Consider the following 21,328-nt stretch of genomic DNA (forward strand, 5'->3'; position numbering starts at 1 on the left):
ATATGCGCATTTCAAAAGGGCCCCCGACCATTTCAGCTCACCATTGCCTCCTTGATCTGGAAAAAGAAATGGGTAAGGCGTGCCGTTAGCATATGAGACCTACACCCCACGATGATCACTCCGGTGTTGGGGTTCGATGCACAACCACGCAAATACACTGCCTCTGTTCTCCCAATCGAGGACAAAAATATCGCAGCCAGACCTCAAGCAAACTACAAGGATTTCAGACCAATAATGTGTGATGGGTGGCCCCTCTCACTCGAGAACCTCAAAGACTTTGAAATGGGGCGAGAAGACCCTGCAGGACAGTCGTGCAAACCGCGCTAAATGCCGTGTCTAGTAAGCATGCAGTCCTGATCCGAACCGAAACCCCTGTATCACAGCCCGAAAGCACTGTGCTCAAGTTTGGGTGAGGAGAATAAATCAGTTCTTCGAATACATTGTTTTCCATGGGCCCAGATGTCCTTCATAGCCAGAGCACACGCGCTAAGGGGGACAGTGAATTTCGGTCCGGGAGCAGAAGTTACCGCACTTGTCCTGGATCAACCGGCGATCCCTTGGCTGCTTGTCTCACTTCAAGCAAACATTGACCTCCGCACTTGGGTGATTGTGGCAGTGAGCCAGGGTTTGCCAGTGATCGTCGGGGGGCTTAGTTTGCCAGGCGGGCCAGGCGGGGGGCCTGATTGACGCCCGCAGTGAAGGAGAGGCCTAACCGGGTCAAGTCTGTGATCGTTGGCACCCCGCAAGTTACAGTGAGCATCTGTGTATCATATCTTCTATAGTTGGGGCGGGTAGCTTAGATTCCAGGAATCGAAAAACTGCCCTCCGGCACTTTGGTTGTGAGTTGAGCGAAATGATCCTCCTCAGCTTCCACATCATGACTGTTTCACAGTTATCGGTCTCTTCCTTTTCAAAAGAGCCCTGCAAGATAATAATGGCCATAGTTAGGCTCATTCAATTAGGCCTGATTACCCTAAGCCTCACACGAGGTGCTAGGTATAGACGAATACTAGAAGTAGCAGGATAAGTATTAGGTTGTGATGCTTACAGGAGTAGAGGTCTACAACTGATTCAGCAGAAAGGTATAGTATGCACAGTACAGTACCAAGAGGGAATGGAAGTATTCGACCGACAGTGCCCGCCAAGCGGCCATATAAGATCACGTGACAGTAATGGCTGTGACGATTTGACAGGCACAAAGGTGGAAGCCTGAGGCAGAGAGTAGCCTGCACCGTTTGTGCTGTATCTTATCGGTACGTATTAGGGTTCCCTATGCAGATGTGCGCATACGTGAGTCTTGAGCAGATTATTACGGCAGCGGGGCCCACCCGCACCTGCTAAGCTCTTGCTAAGCATTGAGCGGGCCGAGTTTGCCCGCTAGATAAGAATCCGGTCACCCGATAAACTATCAATTCATTCCTTCAAATCACTCTCACTTACCTCCACAATGCAGATGCAAGGAATGTCCGGGGGGAGCTACCATGGCACCCTAAGCGCATCGGACTTTAACCTCACCAATGAGACTCAGAAAGCCATATTTCTGCATGATCTCAAGCACCTGGCCGCGGCTCCGCTAGAAGGGAGCCAAGCGGCGGAGCATTTCTGGTACGGAATAATCGCGCTGCTGGTGGTGGTCGCTGCGGTAAATCGGGTTTGGGTGCTGGCTCGCAGAGTGCGGTAAGTTCTGCCTACATCCATGACAGTAGACTGGGCCGAGTGCTCAAATTCTGATTTTTACAAATAGAAAGCCCGGTCTCCATCGGCCAGGAAAGCTGTATACAGCCTTCAGCACCGGGCTTGCAACTTCGACCGCGCTGGTGCGTGAAGCCTCCTATCTTCAATGGTCACCCCGATGGCTCCAAATCCCGCCGATGGGCTCGCTTTGGCTCATCGCCGCATACTTCAGTTTTCTTCTTGGGCTGGAATTCAATAACAACCATGCGCCTGGGGCGATGTACTGGCAGCTACTGGGAACGCGAGCGGGATGGCTCGCAACCGCGCAAATCCCTCTCCTCGTTGCGTTGGCCGGGAAATATAATTTGATTGGCCTCTTCTGTGGGGTGTCTAACTACACGCGGTTGAACATCTATCACCGCTGGGTAGCTCGGGGTCTGCTGCTGCTGTCCACCTTGCATTTCGCCTGTCAGAACCACGGGTGGGATGTGTACGACGTTAGTCGATTAGAGTGGATGACGGACTCGTGTCCGATCACCGGGATCGCCGCGTATGCCTTTGTGCTGTGGATGAATCTCACCACTCTGGCCCCGTTTCGCAGCCTCTGCTATGAGCTGTTCGTGATTCAGCATCTGATCACCTTCTTCGGCTTTGTCATCGCCATCTCCTATCATCTGCAGACCGGCACCGAGCCCTCCACGCAGCGGTATATCTACGTGAGCGCCGCCATCTGGATTGTCACGATGCTGGTCCGATTCTGCTGGGTGGGCTACACCAATGCAGCCCGTCCAGGGCACGCGCGTCTGGAAGCCATGGCGGGAGGGGCTACTCGCGTGTGCATCACCTCGCATCCGCTCCGTCGCTGGTCCCCTGGCTCCCATATTCTGCTCTCGCTACCCCGCCTAGCCTGGCCGCTGTCAACGCATCCCGCCACCATCCTGTCCACCCCGACCTCGCACCACGGCGACCTGATCCTCATCCTCAAAGCCCGGCGCGGGTTCACCGATCGACTGCTGCGCACCGCCAGTCGTACCGCCGTCGAGCTTTCATCCTCGCAGCCCGAAGAGCCCCTCGCGGATGAGCACGCAGCCGTGAACCGCCATCCATCGGCCTATCTGGCGTGGATCGATGGGCCGTACCCGAGCACCATCCCAGACCTGTCGAGCTTCGATTCCGTTCTACTCATAGCCGGCGGGACTGGGGTCACCTTTACGCTGTCCCAGCTGCTTCATCTTGCCCACCTCCCGCGCCAGGAAGCCAGTCTCCTGCGCCACGTCACCTTTATTTGGGTAGTGCGCGAGGGGCAGTGCCTGTCCTGGATTCAACAGGAACTGCAGGAGCTGCTGCTGCAGCAGCAGCAGCAACAGCAAGGCGGTGCGTTCCATCTGCACGTGAAACTATTCATCACCCGCGACACCACCAGTACCGAGTGGGCGGAAGAAGAAAAAGAAGAAAAAGAAAAAGAAAAAGAAGCAAAAGAAAAAGAAGAAGATACTGCGATCGAGACTACAAACGACAACCCCCAAGCGGGCTGCGATTTCTACGGCAGCGAAAAGCCGGCCGCCGGCCCGGCTGCCGCCGCTGATCAGCTGTCGCTGAACATGCCGGGGGTCTCAGTGCAGACCGGGAGGCCCACCTTCGACGCGTATATCGAGGCAGCGGTGCTGCAAGCCAATGGCGAGGTGGCGGTCGCGTGCTGCGGTCCGATCGCACTGACCGTCGCCGTGCGGCAGTCGGTTGTCAGAGTTTCCGATGGACTTGGGGTCTCCAAGGGGTCGGGTCTACCCGGGGTGATGCTGCATGTGGAGAATTCGGCTTGAATGGAAACATCGACCACCTACACACAAGGGGAGAGGAAGAGAGAGAGAAGTGATGTACGGATTCCATTATTCTTGCCTTCATACTATTGTACATAGAGCCGAGACACACTTTCGGTGGAACAAGTTATTACTCTTCCATCATATTTAGGGGGTTGCCGTCGGTTAGGGTAGAGCATCTGTAGCTTCAGCAAACGCCAACCAGACATGATTCGACTCAGTTAATGAGTTTCAAGAATAAAAATTGTAAGAATCTTTAAAAAAGACTGTTCGCGAGCTGAAACATAAGGCTGTTTATATAAAATAACAATCAGGATTTCAGGAAATCGAGAAGCCTACTATAGAAGGGTGGCAAATGAACAAGCCTTAGATATAAGGCTACAGTAGGACTACTGCAGGTTCATCACAGCCTGCACATTTATAGTACTGTGGCTGCCAAGTGTGACTCAATTTAAGGCTGAGAGCTGGAAGAGCAATACTTCTTAAGCACAAATTCTTAATTATTACTTACATTTAGGTACGAACGAGTTTCTGTTCGAATTTCACTTGAGTGCTGATTTCTTGTAGTGTACTTTGCAGAGAAAGAGAGGGGTAGTCTCCAGTGTAAAGCACGCTATTCAGTAGCTCAAAAGAAAAGAGCCCCACGGTGAAGGGAGCACAGCGGGATAGGGCAGATGCATCCAAAATCAGAAACTCCAGGACAAGTGTCGGCGCGTGTGGCCTAGTGTCTCCGGGATCACGTGACGCGGAGACATGAAAACACCACGTAGCCGTAGCTAGTTCCTTGCAATCAACCAATCAACGAAACTTCTATGGCTTCAGTTCTTTGGCCCTTGACGTAAATCCTCCAACAACAAGATACTATCTACATATATTTGTAGAACAGTAGCACGGATCCAGGAATTCTCATTCTAGGTAGGGTAGTGCAGAATAGCAGCACCCCAACTTGAAAGGTAAGTGCTCTAAGCAGTCATCCAGTAAAAAAGAGCAAAAGAGTAATAAACCAGTTGATTGTGTATTTGTTGAAAGATTGAGCAAAATCCTATATAATATCTATTTCTTTAAGACTGGAGGGATATGTAATACTTGCTTTACAGTAAGTTTAAAAATCTCTGTATAATCTGTTTTAGACAAATCGTAACTGAAACAAAAGGCAAGAGATTAATAAATCTAGTAATATGTGCTAAACAAGAGCAACTGGTCGTTTAACCAGATAGATTAATTCTGCTACTGCTTCTTAAATCATCCGGAGAACCCTAATGTCTGGATAGTGTGCGCCATGCACCTTTTTACTTAGGCGGAGGTCAAACTCACTGACCAAATATCTATAAAGACTGCGTGAAAATAGGGCGGACTGCGGCTAGCTCAATAGCCGGGCTGCTCGGCTATGATCAAAAAACTACCATTTCCATAGCGAGGTGGTTGTAGGTGCAATATGATACTAGTCAGCATGATCGTCAATATTAAGCGAGCAAGGGGTTGGAGGCATCTGGCCTCTGTAAATAGTTAAAGACTAGAAGTACGGCCGGATTACTTAGCAAAGCTGACATTTTAGAAGGTATTTTAAGAAAGCTTAAAAATCTATAAATTGTTAGTATAGGTTTATTAAAAGCCATTTTTTAAGGTGCGATGATACGATAGATAGACAGTAGAATTTATCAAGTAAGATAAGGAAAATAAACATCTATACATGATCGCCACACTTACGCCAAGGATTATATATTATCTGTCTATACAAAGCACACTTGCTTTCTCAGCTAGTATGGATTGGATTTAAGAATGTGATGGTGATATCAAAAAGAGCCAGTTAACCTACATACTATCAACCGACGGAAGATGAAGTATACTAGCTGAGAACGGAAATTGAAGCCTGCTACAGCTCCGCGTAGTACTCACATATCCACATACTGCTTGATCCCAGGGTGTCTTATTCTTACAGGCACTGCACAGTCTCATCTCAATTTATGACTGTATTGAGGAAGTCGGAAGTGACACACCATACAAGTGTTCAGCTTTGGCCCATTCAATAGAAGTATATTAGATACTTCTACTTCTTTTATTAGTATATGTCAGGGTCAGCAAAACCAAATATATCTTATCTATTTATGATATTTGACACTTTCTGAGAATTTCCATATCTCAGTCCTTTAGAACCTGCCCCCTTCCTCTCCCCCTCTCCTCAGATCGATTAACAATGATAAAGCCGAACCCAAAACACAGCAAACTACCCACCCTGAAGATCAACACCTACTCGCTACCATCTTCATGCAGCCAGTACAACAAGTACATCAACTTAAAATCTACAGCTCATCATGGCTTTTTCTCGCTCCGGCCCCCCGACCCCGACACTTCTTCGGCTCGCAGCCACAGCACCCCTCTCCCTCCCCATCCTTCTCACATGCCCCAGCACACCCCAGCGAATACGCACTAAAATATCCCGGCGCGACGACAGGCGGCGCCCCCGAATGCGTTCCGTAGTAGCACGTCAGCGTGCGGTTTGAGTAGTCTACGCTCGCACACTTGGGGATCTCGGCGCAAGCGTCGATACAATCCCGGTAAGTCGGCTGGGTTTCATTCTTGAACGAGACCGTGCCGTGGCGTTTGCCGCATTCCATGTGAAAGAGCTGGTTAAGGGTTTCTTTGTTAGGGCTAGGAACCACGGTGACGGGGGATCAATACTTGTTAGGGGAGGACCAAAAACTCACCTCGCCATATTCCGAGACGTATTTCTGGCCATGCGCTGTGGGACATTCGGTGGAGCAGGAAACGATCTGATCGTTTGGGGCGGGTTCATCGGATGGTGGCGGGTCGATGTAGTAGAGCCAATCGTGTTCGGTGTTGCTGCAGGGTTCAGTGCTGAAGCCCCCGTTCTGGTAGAGGCCGCAGTTCTTGGAGGTGTCGTAGGTTACACTACCCCATTACCATTACAATCATTCGAGCTTTAGGTTCAGAGTGTATTTTGGTATTTGAAAAGAGAATGAATCGGTGAGGAGGGTGCGGAAGGGGGGCGAGGATGGAGTTATCTCTCACCTATCGCAGTCTGGGTGCGCATCACTCAGGCATATATCCAGGCAGTCTTGGTACGAAGCCACGTTTTTCTCACTGCCCACGCTCTTGATCCCGTTCGGTTGGTGAGTGCAGCACAGGAGTCGGAAGTAGCCGCCGTCGCTGGCTTGGATTAGTTTGCCGTAGTCTGAACTACAGGGTTAGTTCTTTACAATAGATTGATCGAGAGGGTTGCTGGAAAGAAGGATAACTGAGTCGGGTAGTCGAAGAGATTAGAACTCACCACCCGGGCACGAGGGATTGGTCACGACATCGGTGATATCCGGTTCGGAAGTAAAGAGAGGGTGGAAACAACGGCCCTCGACTTGATTGAAGGCGAGTGCTAGAGGGATATAGAAGGCTGCGATGGATTTGAGGGGCATCTTGGGCCAGAAGGGAGGGATGTCTAGGGTGTTGTTTCGCAAGGAAAAGAGGATCTGGGGTAGGTGGTGAAGGGCTGCTGGGATACTTGAATTAAAGGGAAAACTTGGAGAAAGAGTAAAAGCAATACCAACAGACCGACCGAGCTGTAAGAGAGGAACGGGGATAATGACATTCACTGAAAGTACCGGCGAAGAAGTGATAGATAAGGCGTAACTCTTGACTACTGCTCTGTAACGTGATCGGTAAACGAGGTGACTGCGCAAGTAAGTTGGCCATATCTGTATCTTCTAATACATAGTTACTTTTGTAAGATACAACCAATGCCTGCATTTAATTATGCTCTGAGCAATAAAGAAAAGCGGTATGGCATAAATTAATTTCAAGGTCAACTGGAGCATATTCCCAGTCTGGACATGCATGCCCCAGTTTGGATCCGCATCTTCAGCCAGCCACTACACTCTACCCAGACTGGCAAATGGACTTGTCAATCAAAAAGTTGGATTTGATGTCCGGCAGTCACATTCCACTGTTTCCAAGAGATGGCTGCATGTTTGTACAGGGATGGCATAAAGGTTGAGACTGCAGATCTTGATTAGTGGCCGATTTCCGGAATGTCGATTTCTCGAAGCTGGGTCGGCAAGGTGTACTTCGTACTGTACTTACCTCCCCTTCACTCTGTAATGCGAGGGAGTGAATTGCCAATCTAGAGCCCCACTAGCAGAAGTTGAATGCAGTGTGGTATGGGCTAATGCTTTCTGACGCAGGCCTGCATATACATTGTACTGTAAGCACAATACAGCATAACCGAAACAATGTTCATGCTGTATGACGGGGTAAATGTCAGCTTCCCATGCCTGATGTGGTATATATCTTACGATCTTCGCCAACCCTAGTTTTGTGGTATTATGGGACGGGCTAGCCTGACTGGCAACTAGTTAGGAATTACTAAATAAAGTGCCTGTTACGTGTCAAGCTGCAGATCATCATGTAGGCGAGGGGATCGACTGAGACAATACGTATTGCGAGCTAGGTCAGACAGGATTCTGCTGCATTGCAATAAGAGATTTATTACTGAGTGGCGACGGGCTCATGATTGTTATGGCATGTAGATGATGTAGCTACCTGCGCAGATTATAAAGCAAACCGCGCTTTCAAAAGTTCGGTCTAAGGAGAGACGTGTGTAGGCATCGAACAAGTCCGAATAAGAAAGTCTTCTGAGCAGAAGTTTTTATGTAGAAAAAGCATGATCTTGATTTTATACGAGTTCTACCACAGGGAAATTGACTCGATAGGAATCTGCTCTTAGTAACAGGAGCGACAGAATTCAAGTGAAATTCAAAAACACACGCGAATGCACACATCGAGAGAGATACCAACAAATTGGTCCCAGGCCAAATACTTGATGATCTGCTTACCCCCGATTCTGTTATTCAACCACACTACAATGGAATGATGTTGAAATGTGCCTGTGCCTGACGCTGATTAAGCATAGTAGCTTTTGAGTAGTCGTTGACTTGGGCACCACAGTACTGATCACTGGGGCGATACTCTGCCCACACACACTTGGGCTCGTTCTGGCAGTTTTGCACGCATTCCTCTAAGGTAGCAGTCTTGTCCATAGGGAAGTTATACCCCCCGTTGGCATACCCGTCGACGTAGTCGCACTTGATTTGCCACTTTTCAGAGTTGACGATCAGCTCAGTGTCATGTAAGCTTGGGCAGGGATCTCCATGTGGCAGCGCCACAACTGCAGGTGGAGGTATGGGTTTGACCGAAGCAGTCGGAGATGCGGACGGAGTAGATGGAGTAGACGGAGATGTCCCCGGCTTGGGGAAATTGCAGCAGGCGCCGGCACAGCCCATGTTGTAGGCGGCGCTGAAGCCAGGGGCGTCGATGCTTGGCTCTCCTGCGTGGTCCCCGATGTAGCAACGTCTCTTGCGGCTGTGGTAGTCGACACTTTGACACGGGACCAGTTTGCCGCACAAGTCCATACACTCCTCCCACGACGCGACATTCTCAACCACAGACTGCACCCCGTGCCTCTTACCGCAGACCATCCTCATAGTCTAAGACAGTTGTTAGCCCTCAATTTATAAAGCAGGCTCTGATATCAAGAACTGCATACCTTGCCGTAGGGTGTAGTGTAAACCTGATTATGCGACCCTGGACACTCCGTGGTGCAGAGCTTAATCTCATCGTCGGGGTGATCGGCTGTGGGGGCTTCAGCCAGGAAGGCATAGTGATACTTCTCGTGATCGGTGGACAGAAAATCCCCTGTTTTGAACAAAACGCAGTTTTCCGTGTCGCCTGGGGCGGGGTTCGAGTCGAATCCGACGCTGTGCATGTCAACACTCGCTGAATATCGTATAACCCTAATGCCAATTAGGGTTGCGAAAGACGATACATACCTTCTGCACTGGCCTGTAGGCTCCTGGGCACAGAAATCCATGCATGACCCGAAGTCAGCGGCAAAGAGACCGTAGAAGGGAGCAACACCGGGAATATTCGTGCAACATTGCATGTAGAAGTGGTGCCCATCTGAAGCTTCGTACAAGTGCCCGTTGTCTATGCGTGCGAGAAATCAGTATCTATCATCGTCGGCAGAGAGAGGACAAGAGCACTCACAGGTCCCGCAAGTGTATTGTCTTCCGGCGAGAGGAGGCAACAGGTTTTCAGCAGATTCATGGATGGCTGGGCAGATATCGTCGTCAAAGCCACCGGTATCATCGTCATCGTCGAAACCGCCAGTATCATCGTCGTCAAAGCCTCCGGTATCATCATCATCGTCGAAACTGCCGGTATCATCGTCGTCAAAGCCTCCAGTATCATCGTCGTCGAAGCCTCCAGTGTCTTGTGACGCAACCATCATCACAAGAAGCAGTAAAACACCAAGGACCATCACGGCCCGACCAAAAGGCGTCCATGTCTTCATGATTGCGGTTGAACAATAACAGAGTTTGGCTTTGTCAGTAGATGAGGAGATGATGGACAGATGGCAGGTACAGAAAACGCGACTGTGCGTTGTTTTGTAGCAGGTAATCGGCAAGATCAGTTGGTGGCCAGAGATAGAATTTACCAGAGGTCAATATATCTGTGAATTAGACTGGAAGAAGAACACCTTGCTTTCTGCATAAAGGCAGGCGAGAGGAATGAATTCATGGTTTTGACCGGGCTTATACCGTTTTGCATGCGAGTAATCAATATTCCAGGGTATTGACCATTCTCCCAATATAGCATTGCTGCAAGACTTTCAAACCAGTCATAGATCCACAAAAATTTTCATCTTCGCCCATTGTGTCTGTTTCTCTTACCTGTGTCCCCGCCCATTTTTCTTTTATATATTTCTTTTTTACTCTCTCCGTGGAGTGAAGTTAGTCGGTCAAAAAATGCTAGAGCAATCCTAGACCCACCGGGTAATGTAATTCTTTTCATACATACGCATACGAACGGTAAATCCATGCCCCAACTCGACTCGATCACTGGGAGTCATAAGTATCGCGCGGAAGACTTTGAGTACATTTGCTCCATGTAGCTCAAGACTCTCTCGGAAACCTCCATTGTCTCTACATCTACACAGAAGAAGTCTTCAGTACCCCTCCCTATACTCGCATTCCCCTGTCAGGGTTTAGAAAGCGACGCTTTCATCTTCTATTCCTCAAAGGTGAACGCCGGCATCTCCGCTGCCCTTTCACAAGAATCAAAGAAAACAGCTTCGCTGACTCAATTCCCTTCTTTAGCTTCTCCAAAATCAAACCCATCCCGCCCTCACAGTACCCTCCACAATGCGCCTGACAGCAGTAACTCTCGCCCTCATTTTCCTCTCACCGGGGGCATCGGCCTTTCTCTTCCGCATGCCATGGATTCCGCTCAACATCCCAATTAAAACCGGTGGTGGCGGCAGTGGTGGTGGGAGCGGGTGTACTCCGTGCGCCGTCAATCAAGGCGATCCTAACTTTGCCAGCTGCGCGGCTCTGGGTGGATTGTTTCCGTCATTTGATGCAAATGGGGCTTTCCAGGGGTGTTATTAACCAGGCAACTCAGGATTGGATATACAGAAAGGCCAATTCTGATAGTCTTAGGACAAGAATGAGCTTTTTCTTTGTGGTATTGCCGGAACTGCCTGGGTGGAACCGAATATCAAGCGGTGGAACTGGGTTCTTTTCCATTTTTGCTGTCTGTGAACTTTGTGTTATTTCGTGAGAATACGTCAAGCAAAGCTATGGATTCTCTTTTATTGTTCAGTGTACTTTTGGCTCTTGGAGTCACTGGGAAAATTGTACTCAATCACACTGCTTTTGAGAATAGTAGAAGTGTTAAGTATGGAAGTCGGAGAAGACTACGATGCCTCTAGCGGGGAAAATGCCTCCTCTGAACTGACTCAGTGAAGCAAATGGATAATACCATGGAGGGAATAAAGAATATCCCACTTCTATCATGCTTGTTGGTCAATGTCTTGTCTCGGGTCTCAAATGGCAGTAAACCTCGGAAAACTCAATCGAATTCCAGATAGGGGGGCTACAATTACAGCCATGATACCGACTGGTAACTTACAGTACAGAGTGTACTGTTACGGGCTAATACACAGGTATGCAGGAGACAAGTTCCAAGTGCCAGCTTAGCAGATTCTACATTCACAGATCACACGGATAGGGTAGTTGGGAGCTGGAGCTGAAGCTGCACCTGCAGCTAGTACTAGTAGTCTAGGACTCAGCTGGGAGGGCGCCAATTGCACCAAGTGATATCCCATCAATCCTCCTAATTAAGCTTGGTGTTATGCATGCTTTATAGGATACGTGCACGGGTGTAGCACTCGGGATCGGAAATGATTTCCAAATTTCACCTATCCGGGGAAAGATCGTCGATCGGGGTCACAATCGGTCCAGATCGATCGCAGGTCTTATATACGGACCCCGCCATGCGGGTCGGTCCATACCGGCATACTTACGCGAAACTCTAGCGTAGTGAGCTGTCCTGGCCCCTCTGTACGTGTCAAAATCAACAGAGCCGGAATCTTCGGGGTCCATTGACTCTCGCTGTTATCCCGTCACTCTTTTTCAATTTCTTTTCTTGTCTCGTCCAGAAAGTTTCTGTCCAAGTCGCGGGGGAAAGTCTTCTCAAAGATGTCAATAGTGATCCCATTACATCTCCATGTGTCAGGCTCATACATCCACGGCGTGTCTCTGGGAGACAACAATCAATTCTTCTCGATAGGAAGTCACATCCCTGTCGCATCCACCACCACTCAGACTCCACTGCCTACGGAACATCCCTCCAGCTTCCTCAAATTCATTCAACCCGACTCTTCGATTGACTGCCCCGATCATGAATTCCAAGCCTATTTGATTGCCGAAAGTCCCCGCATGATTTACATCGAGTCCTTCCTCCGCGAAGACGAGCGTCTTCATCTTCTTGAAAAAAGGTTCTTCCCCCTAACTTTTCATCCTCTCTTCACTGTCAACTCTTTCACTCACGCCTACGGTAAAAAAAAAGCGAACCCGGTTTCACCCCTGCCTCAATATACAACCCAGAAACCAACGAGGCCACCACAGACAATACATACCGTCGCAGCGTTACCGCCTCACTTCCCCGCGATCCTGTCACCAGATGCATCGAAAGCCGCGCCGCCGCGATCCAGCACTGGAACCCTAACATGGCTCTTGAGCCGCTGACGGTGCAACGCTACGAGAAGGACGGCTTCTTCCTGCACCACCTCGACGCGCTTCCAGCTGGGGGGTTTCCAAACCGTAGGACCACGTTAAATATCTGGTTGGATGGAAATTGTACGGGTGGGGGTACGCATTTCCCGATGATCCCTCGGTGGGAGGATCCTGCTCTCTGTGACCGGGTGCTAGATTGTGACTGTGTGGAGAATGGGACGGTGTTCCGGCCCATCGCGGGGAATGCGTTATTCTGGGAGAACATCGGGCCCGATGGGAGCGTATACGAAGAGATGGTCCATGCGGGCTTACCAGTTACGGGGGGGTTGAAGGTTGGATTAAATGTATGGAGTTGGATTTTCAGGGAGGGGGATGAAAGGGTGGGAGGGTTTCAGAGGGCTTAGGCTTTTTGTTTGTGCTGTGTGCTGTGTCATTGTGCTATATCGTATTGTCTAGATGATTGTCTTATCAATACCAAGGGTAGAGGATGCGGTGAGAAGTGAATTCAAGGATTGAGATTGATATCAGACCACTAAGGCGTCCTCACTTGCAAGGTAGAGAGCAATGAGAATAGTGTCACTCATGGACCGCTTTCATGATCTGTCGAGTCGGTTTGTCTCTCAATGTTTCTCTCGCTGGGGACTCTAAAGCAGCAGCTGTAGTTTCGAGTGACAGGACAGACACCTGCAGCTGAGATGATTTCACCGACAGGAATACCAGCGTATACCGTATCAACTGTATTGATCTCTCATGCAGCTGAGACCCGCATTCAGAAAAATGTTTTCTTTTGAGAATGGGTCCTACTAGACGAGAATGATCTACACCCGGGCAAGAAAAGCAATCCCTCGTAGCAAGGCATCCTCTCCTCGCCTCGTATTAATAATGATGATCTGTGCAGAACACTATATGCAGTAACCACTAGCAGGTCAAACCCGGCTCCAGGGACTCTATACTCAATACAGAATGTATAGGGAGGGTGACCTGTGTACCTGGTCGTACCCTTCAGCGCCCTAAATCCAATTTCTGAAAAGATTGGACTTATAAATCCCAACAGCCTCCATCATCCCCATTCTCCCTTGTCTTCCATCACAGCATTCCCAGTCCACCTTCCCCTCGAGAATATACTTCGTTCCCAACATGAAAGTCTCTCTTTTCTTCAGCATTCTTCCTCTTCCCCTCCTGGTGGTGGGTCAAACCACCTCGCAACAGAATTTCGATGTCCTCTGCCCCGCCGGAAACTTAGACACCACTGTCGGCACTACCATGCTCAACGGCGAGCAGTACACCTACTACTGCAACCACCGGGCGACGACCAACGACATGAGCAACCGCAAGAGCGGCATCGCCGCGCCCGCCACTTGTGCCACCTATGCCAGTGCCGCAGACATCGGGGTGACCTGGTTGAGATCGGGCACGTGTGCCACCGCCAGCAAAGGTCCACCGCACCCCGAGCCGAGGGCGATTTTTTTCGAGAAGATCGTCACCCCGCCTCCGCCGGACAGCTTCTGCTGTGTAGAGCGAGATGATTTGGAGAAGGAGCGGGATGAACTACAGACGCAGCTGGATGCGTGTGTGATTGCGCGGGATAAGTTCGAGGCGGATCTTGCAACATGTAAGGCTAGTTCTGGTGGTTCTGGTGGTTCTGGTGGCGGCGGTGGCCAGGTCTCCGACTGTAAGCTTTTCCATTCCTGGTTCAAGACCGAGGAGAGAACGAAAAAGAAAACAAAAACTAACATCGAGGATTCTCCCTCCACAGGCCGTGGCGTGACAAACCCTATCACCATAAGCAATACACACCAGAGCGGTTCTCAGTGGGCTGTCAGTTGCAATTATGGTAAGTTTTCCCATTTTCCTCGTTCAGCCCGTCAGAACCCAGCATGGCTTTGGAAGTTAGGGCTAAAATCACATTGCTTTCGGCTAGTTTCGGGCCAAGGCCTTCTCAGCAAGCCCGGGATCACTGTGACGGGCTTGCCTGCGTGTGTGGACGAATGTGCCAAGGTCGCCAGCTGCAAGGTCGCGCAGGTCCTGCCCCAGGTTCGGAACAACTGTCTGCTATACTCAGCGTACAAAATCCCGACCACAGCCACGGGAAGTCATTTTGCCGTGAGATCTTAAGTGTTTGGCTCTTTTTGCCTGGCGCGGATCTGACCCGTAGGTGTCAAGTCGGTATTTGAAGTAGTTTGTGAATTGAGAAAGCGTGAAGATACTCAGACAAAGATAAACTGCAAATGTTGTATCTCCTCAGTCCGACTTGACTTCGAAAATTGGGTTGCTGATCTCGCAGCATGTTTCTCAAAATCTATACTCCAGGCTGGTATGACTTCTACTTGGCCGGCCTAGCAGTAATTCGGTCACGTGAAATAAGGCGATGCCCATCTTGAGATCTTAACTAGTTTATCAACTAACTAATTATTCAACTGCTAAGATATTGAGATATCGTCTACATATTCTATTCCTATTCCTAGGCACTGTTGAATTCGCCACAGGTTATGAGCCCCGAGCTATTTTGGGCTCTTTAAGACCAGCCTTTAGTATATCTAGTTTTCCTAAACAGTTGAACTTGAAATCTTTTATAAGAACTAGAATACCGGAGATTGTCAGGTTTATATATCTCAACGAAAGGATCTCGGCGTTAAACGGCAGCTAATCTGGAGATTTGGCACTTGATCGTGTTTGATGTCGAGGCGAAAGATTGGTTATGCTACCTACGTAGGTTGTATCCTGTTGGCGCCCCCCTTTCGCGTATATATAGGCACATATAGACTAGTATTATTAGCAAGATGGCCGGTAATAACTGAATAATCTAGAAATCATATGGCAGGAAGTAATAGTATATAGGCATTGCACATCCCAGGCTCTTCTTTTATAAAGAGATTAGACCAAATGGGATGAAGACTGTCAACAGGCCTTTGCGGAATTGAAGAATCTCTTCATCAAAGCCCCAATACTAGCACACTTCGACGAAGGACGTCGAACGGTTGTCGAAGCGGATGCCTCCGGTTGGGTTACAGGCGCAGTTCTATCCTAGTACGGACCCGACGGGCAGCTACGACAGTGTGCCTATCTATCCCCAAAACTATCACCAGCAGAGTCAAACTATGAGATCCCATGATCAAGAGCAATTGGCTATCGTACGTATTCTACATGAATGGAGGCCGGAGTCAAATATGGTTCCACGATTCACTATAGTAACCGATCGTTAAAATCTACGGTACTTCGGAATGGCGCAGCAACTTAACCAGCGACAGATACATTGGCCAGATCTTCTAACTGAGTTCAATTCTGAGCTTATATATCGACCAGGCAAACTAGCGGCCCGACAGGATGCGTTATCGCGACGAAGTCAAGACACACCAAAGGAATCACCGACGAAAGGCTATCGAATCGGTTCAGAATTCTCCTCAAAAGGGTCCAGATAAGAAATGGACGGTCAGCCCCCCAGGAACTGGAGACTCCCTGACGGCAGACCTGAATTTCGAACACAATATCCCTCTTTTTCGAAGAATCAGAGTTACAAATGCAATGGAAGAAGGCTACAGCAGCGAATACAATATACCAACGAATCTCCCAAGCTTGCAAAAGGAGAAACGCCGAATCGCTGCAGAAAACAATATCAAGACAAGCCCGTCAGAGGGCCACTTAGATGATCGGAGTAATTCACTTCCGACAGCAAATCTGGATCCCCGACAACGAAACCTTGCGTATAAGGATTATACAGAAGATCCGCGACTCCCATGTTACTGAAAGCCCAAGACGAGCCGCTGCCTATTCTATACTATCTCGACGGTTTTTCTGGCAAGGAGCGGCAAAGGATGTACGACGCGTCCTAAGAAACTGTACAGTCTGCGGACGTAGTACAGTATGGCGAGATACAAAACATGGATTATTGAAACCACTACCGATTCCCCAACGAATCTGGGCCGAAATCTCAGTAGATTTTACTACGGATCTACCACCTTCAGGACCATCAGGAACCACTAACTGTATGGTGATAACGGACCGGTTAATAAAAGGTGCGATTCTTGTTGGAATCTACGAAACAACAGCAGAACGTGTTGCTGAAGTATTCTTAACCCAGGTCTATATGCACCACGGTCTACCACTAGCGATCGTCAGTGACCATGGCCCCCGATCTTTTAGTGCCTCCTGGAGAAAGGTCTGCGAGAAGCTATCGATACAACGTCGATTATCTACTGCTTCCCACCCGCACTATGACGGTTCCACAGAGCGGGCAAACCAAAAGATTAAACGGATCCTACGTGAATTATTTACATATTCCCAAGATAATTGGAAGGAGCTATTGCAAATAGTTGCTGTCGCTATCAATAACCGCAATGCCGCGTCAACAGGGATCTCACTCTTCTTCATTACACATGGTTACCATATCGACCCGATCGATATCGATGAAGGAAGTCAGGATCAAGACGCCTTAATACCGCCTAAGATAGCTGACGAAACGTTTGTAAAGCGTCCTCGAGAAGCTATAGACTGGGCCCAAGCGGCTCTTGCCTTCGCGCAAGCTCGGCAAGAGGAGCAAACGAATTAAGGACGACAGGCCGCCCCGATTTATAAGAAAGACGATTGGGTATGGTTGAATAGACAGGAGCGCCTGAGAATTCACAGATGATAGAGATGCTGTGGTTTTGGGCATCTCGCTGTTCGATGTCCCTGAGACTAGCATCGTCCGCTATCGCCATTGGAGGGAACGTTCAGGGGGGAGATATCTATGAACCAGAATGAGTGTACTGCACATGAGTTCCGATCGAACGTGTGTGGATGAAGCTGCAGGTGGCATGGAGCCAATTGATCGCAAAAAACAGCCGATGCACGAGTGAACGTACTAGAAGCATCGGTTCGATAGCGTATGGGTAAGTTGTCTGTAGCGTGCGCAAGCTGTGGCTCTGGGGCTTGACCGCGATACAATAATGCCGACCGGAAGAGGTGTGCAGCTCAAAGATGTCGGTAGCGAGGCGGATGAAACACAGGCCTGGCTGATCCGCTGCCTTGGCGAATTCCTTCATGCGTTGCAGCATTTTGACTTCCTTCAACACGGGCGATGGGTTATCATCGACATGCTCGATACACACCTTCAGCAAAGTAGTGTGAGCGCCGGACGGAATAGTTTTTGACACGGGGAAAAGAGTATAAATGAAGTCTGACTTGGAATCATATTATACCTTATATTCGCTTTAATCAAGAACATCACGGTAACTCGCTTCCAGTATAAACATCAATATCCCAAATCCGAAGATGGTCTTTGGAATGATGGCCGTAGATCCCCACAGCAATCGGCCAACTGCGATGACTACTTCAGGTACCGCCCCACTCACTCATCCTGCAACTGGAGGATCTCCAAAGTCTTCTTCCACAGTTTCTTCTGTCCCTCCACATCAAATGCCCACGACGCATACCCAGGACCCCACCTCCCGCTAGCCGGGTCATGCTCATCCCGCACGACCTGGCAATTATCCAGATACAGCCCGCCCTGACGCTCCAGCTCCGCAGCCACAGCAGCCACAACCGTCGTGGCGGCACCCTGCGCGGGACTCTTGAAGTGGCGCATGAGCTCGCGATCCGCATTCCACGCCGCAATCTGGTCCTCCGAAATGTGCCGCGCCAGGTCGGTCTGGATGCCGCCGGGGTGCAGACTGAGACCATGGAGGCCCTGACGCCCGTATCGCCGCTCGATCTCATTCGCCAACCAGACCATAGCGGTCTTGCTCTGCCCGTACGCCTTCCAGGGCTCGTACTCCCCCACCAGGTTCAGATTGTCGAGGTGGACGTTGCCGAACCGATGGCCCACGGACGAGACCATGACGACGCGCGAGTGGAACGCGGGCGTCGTCGCCGCCAGCAGTAGCGGCTTCAGCAGCTGGAACAGCAGGAAGTGGGCCACGTAGTTGCTGCCGAACTGCGCCTCAAGGCCGTCGGCGGTTCGGCCCTCGGGGCACGCCATCACGCCCGCGTTCGCGATCAGGATGTGCAGGGCGGGGCTCCGGGATTGGAGGTTCGCGGCGCAGGCGCGCACCGAGTCGAGCGAGTCGAGGTCCAGGTGCAGCAGATGCACCCGCGGGCTGGTGGCGAGATCGCCTAGGTTCTTCGTCGCTTTTTGCGTGTCGCGCACCGTTAGGTAGAGGGTCGCGCCGGTCGTGTGGAGGGCGCGCGCGGTCTCGACGCCGATCCCTGAGGAGCAGCCGGTGATCAGGATGCTTTTCCCCGTGAGCTTGTCGCGGAGCTGTTGGTCGTCGATGATGGTCTGTGCCGTGGGGCGCGCGTCGCCCGGGCCGTTGGGGGATTCATGAGCGGCAGCGTATTTAGAGGTCATGGCTGCGGTAGTAGTAGATTGATTGTTGGAAGATAGATGGCTTTTGATGAGAGTGTATAGTGTGTGCATATGAGAATGAGGTATTTTAGAATCCCCAATCCCGGAATCTGTGCCCGATTTTATACTTGGGTTTGGGGGATTCCGAACTGTATGGGTGACCACCCGAAATTTAAGGTTTCTTGTTGATGACACCTCTATTCCCGCTTAACTCCACAGTGTACAGCGCCCAGCCGTAGATCACATAGTACCAGAACCACCGGACCACATAACCCCGGATGACACTCAAGGGTCCATCCTCACTTCTAAAACCGTATTCGGTCGCAGGTTGACCTGGAACGGATAGGGGCTATCGCTGGCTGAAGACACTAATTTACAGTAGTACTTCCGCTTTATCTCCAGAGCGGGGCCTATATCCGCAGATCGTCCATCAGCCGATCCGTGCTCTTTTACAGCACCTACTAATCTCTTCGGTCCTTCGGGGTCCTTCATTTGATTAGAGATGTCATCTGGCTCCGTTTCTCAGCTACAGGAGAACGAACTACCGATGGCATTATAATTTGGTTCATGTTCTCGTAAACGTCTTGGACGATGACGCGCGTGAGTGCTTTTGCGGGGGCTCGCAGGCGGTGAGCCGAAGAATCAAAAGCCACAGACCCTCGTGTCAGCCGGGGTTCTCGAAGCGCCGCGGGCACTGAAGTTTAACTCCGCTCCGGCGCGTTATTTCCGGCACTTTGCTGAGGAAGAGAGACCCCGATTGATTGCTCAAGTAATTACAACGACATAGATTCCTGATTCACACCTATGGCTTTTTTTGGTGTACCAAGCACTATCTAATTGATTCTTTTCCGAAATTAGTCAACAGGCATCCATCATTCGTGGTGTTCCGAATACTTGATGCTAGATGAACTTTTATCCACTCGCGGCAGGTAACTTGATTCTTAACCTCTGCTGGAACCGAAGATTACAACTCTAGGTCAAACCAAACTATCGCCAGTCTGCACTTATTAGACTGTTCTGAGTTGGAAGTCGCAGGTGGGAGGACAGTATACAAGTTACGCCACATCTACTGCCCAAGCGCCTTACAATGGGTTCGAGGGAATGATAAAGAGATATATAGTATACCAAAAAGACTAAACACCAAATCGCCCAGGATAGCCCTGAGAATCGCCAACAGAAAGAAACGAAACAGAGATTCATATATAAAAGCCCATAATTCATCCTCCATCCGCCACCACCCAACCTTACCGATAATACTTGGCCAATCCGACGCCGACGAAGCACTTAAGCGTTAACCTTGGACGCTAAGAAGTTCGCCGCATCGCCGGCATCCAGCCCGTAGGTCAGATGCGCGGCCGTCACAATCAGCGTCGCGTCGCAGACCAGATCGCCCACCGCGCAGTACACCTTGACGTCATCCTTGGGGTAGTTGGGGATCTGGCCGTGGTCCTGGACGTTGCGGGTGAACCCGAACAGCACCACGCCCTTGATCTGGTCGCGCACGGAGGAGCTGACCGCCTGCACCGCGTTGTCGATGACGGCGCTTCCTTGACTGTTTACCGGGAATATTAGCCATGCACGACTGGGTGGAACTCGAAAGGGGTGCGTGTTCTATGTGGGTAAAATAGCGGAGGGGAAGAGAGGTATACCTGTATCCACCGGCCACAATCTTCGTGTTCGGACACTTGGAGGCCGCCTGCTCGAAGATACTCTTGGCAGCGGAGATGGCTCCGGGATCGGTGTTCTGCGGCAGGGCATTCTGCATGAGTCCGGCAGTGTAGAGGCCGCCCACTCCCTGACAGGCGACCTTGTCGGCGCCAAGCTTGGACTTCAGGGCGGTGCAGAGGGGGGGTCCGATGACTGAACCCTGTTCTGGGGGTCAGTACCGTGCGCGAGCAAAAGCATAATCTGAGATGACACAGGGGCGGTAGAAGAGCGCGACTTACCATGTTGCCCAATTCCGTGGATCCACGCGCAAAGACCAGGGTGACGTCCTTGCAGGAGCCGGACGTGAGATCATTCGAGTCCATGAATTGACGGGTCTGGAGTTGGCCGGCCTCCGGGGCAGGGGCGGGGACGGGGGTTGCTACGGCCAGCGTAGCAAGGGCACCAACGAGGAGGGACTTGAGAGGGGCCATTATGCCGACGAAATGAAGGTTATAATTGAACGGGAGTATAGTGAACGAAAGTTTCTCAATCAAGCGAATGGAAAAAGTGAATGTGATGAGGCTGCCCTGCTGTCTCGTCTGCTTCTGTCTGCTTCTGCCGTTAAACGTTTGGGGAACCAGCATAGATATATACTCCCATTCCCAGGCAGCAGCGGCCGGCTACCTCGGCATTGTGAAAAAGATTCAGCTGTTATCCATCATATTGACACATCGTACTCCTAAGACATGCAACAACAAAGATGTCGCAAAATTGGGACGTGG

General features: G+C 50.3%; 7 protein-coding genes across 7 annotated transcripts; 3 read left to right on the forward strand and 4 right to left on the reverse strand.

The window, feature by feature from the left end:
* Nucleotides 1–1,447: 1,447 nt before the first annotated feature.
* Nucleotides 1,448–3,597, forward strand: BO82DRAFT_304517 (ferric reductase family protein; the record flags this gene model as incomplete). Its single annotated transcript, XM_025632185.1, has 2 exons — nt 1,448–1,630; nt 1,773–3,597. 2 exons carry the CDS (start codon nt 1,448–1,450, stop codon nt 3,492–3,494), a joined length of 1,905 nt encoding a protein of 634 aa, XP_025494613.1. The 3' UTR covers nt 3,495–3,597.
* A 2,194-nt stretch (nt 3,598–5,791) lies between these two features.
* BO82DRAFT_399656 (uncharacterized protein) lies at nt 5,792–6,919 on the reverse strand (the record flags this gene model as incomplete). Its single annotated transcript, XM_025639130.1, has 4 exons — nt 5,792–6,115; nt 6,197–6,401; nt 6,522–6,684; nt 6,781–6,919. 4 exons carry the CDS (start codon nt 6,917–6,919, stop codon nt 5,792–5,794), a joined length of 831 nt encoding a protein of 276 aa, XP_025494614.1.
* A 1,440-nt stretch (nt 6,920–8,359) lies between these two features.
* On the reverse strand, nt 8,360–9,852 carry BO82DRAFT_399657 (uncharacterized protein; the record flags this gene model as incomplete). Its single annotated transcript, XM_025639131.1, has 4 exons — nt 8,360–8,986; nt 9,046–9,256; nt 9,329–9,485; nt 9,546–9,852. 4 exons carry the CDS (start codon nt 9,850–9,852, stop codon nt 8,360–8,362), a joined length of 1,302 nt encoding a protein of 433 aa, XP_025494615.1.
* A 2,188-nt stretch (nt 9,853–12,040) lies between these two features.
* BO82DRAFT_329764 (uncharacterized protein) lies at nt 12,041–12,981 on the forward strand (the record flags this gene model as incomplete). Its single annotated transcript, XM_025633072.1, has 2 exons — nt 12,041–12,339; nt 12,411–12,981. 2 exons carry the CDS (start codon nt 12,041–12,043, stop codon nt 12,979–12,981), a joined length of 870 nt encoding a protein of 289 aa, XP_025494616.1.
* Nucleotides 12,982–13,691: 710 nt separating this feature from the next.
* On the forward strand, nt 13,692–14,692 carry BO82DRAFT_409643 (uncharacterized protein; the record flags this gene model as incomplete). The annotated part of the gene is made up of 3 exons (XM_025639737.1): nt 13,692–14,249; nt 14,334–14,411; nt 14,499–14,692. The coding sequence occupies exons 1-3, from the start codon at nt 13,715–13,717 to the stop codon at nt 14,690–14,692; spliced, it is 807 nt and encodes a 268-aa protein (XP_025494617.1). The 5' UTR covers nt 13,692–13,714.
* A 3,096-nt stretch (nt 14,693–17,788) lies between these two features.
* BO82DRAFT_304524 (NAD(P)-binding protein) lies at nt 17,789–18,955 on the reverse strand. Its single transcript, XM_025632186.1, has one exon. It carries the CDS (start codon nt 18,900–18,902, stop codon nt 17,904–17,906), a length of 999 nt encoding a protein of 332 aa, XP_025494618.1. The 5' UTR covers nt 18,903–18,955; the 3' UTR covers nt 17,789–17,903.
* A 1,053-nt stretch (nt 18,956–20,008) lies between these two features.
* BO82DRAFT_351976 (cutinase family protein) lies at nt 20,009–21,149 on the reverse strand. Its single transcript, XM_025634565.1, has 3 exons — nt 20,846–21,149; nt 20,549–20,766; nt 20,009–20,451 (listed from the first exon to the last, which is right to left on the reverse strand). Exons 1-3 carry the CDS (start codon nt 21,035–21,037, stop codon nt 20,184–20,186), a joined length of 678 nt encoding a protein of 225 aa, XP_025494619.1. The 5' UTR covers nt 21,038–21,149; the 3' UTR covers nt 20,009–20,183.
* Nucleotides 21,150–21,328: the final 179 nt, after the last annotated feature.

Source organism: Aspergillus uvarum (assembly GCF_003184745.1).
Source record: "Aspergillus uvarum CBS 121591 unplaced genomic scaffold BO82scaffold_11, whole genome shotgun sequence".
In the NCBI taxonomy this organism is placed as follows: Eukaryota; Fungi; Ascomycota; class Eurotiomycetes; order Eurotiales; family Aspergillaceae; genus Aspergillus; species Aspergillus uvarum.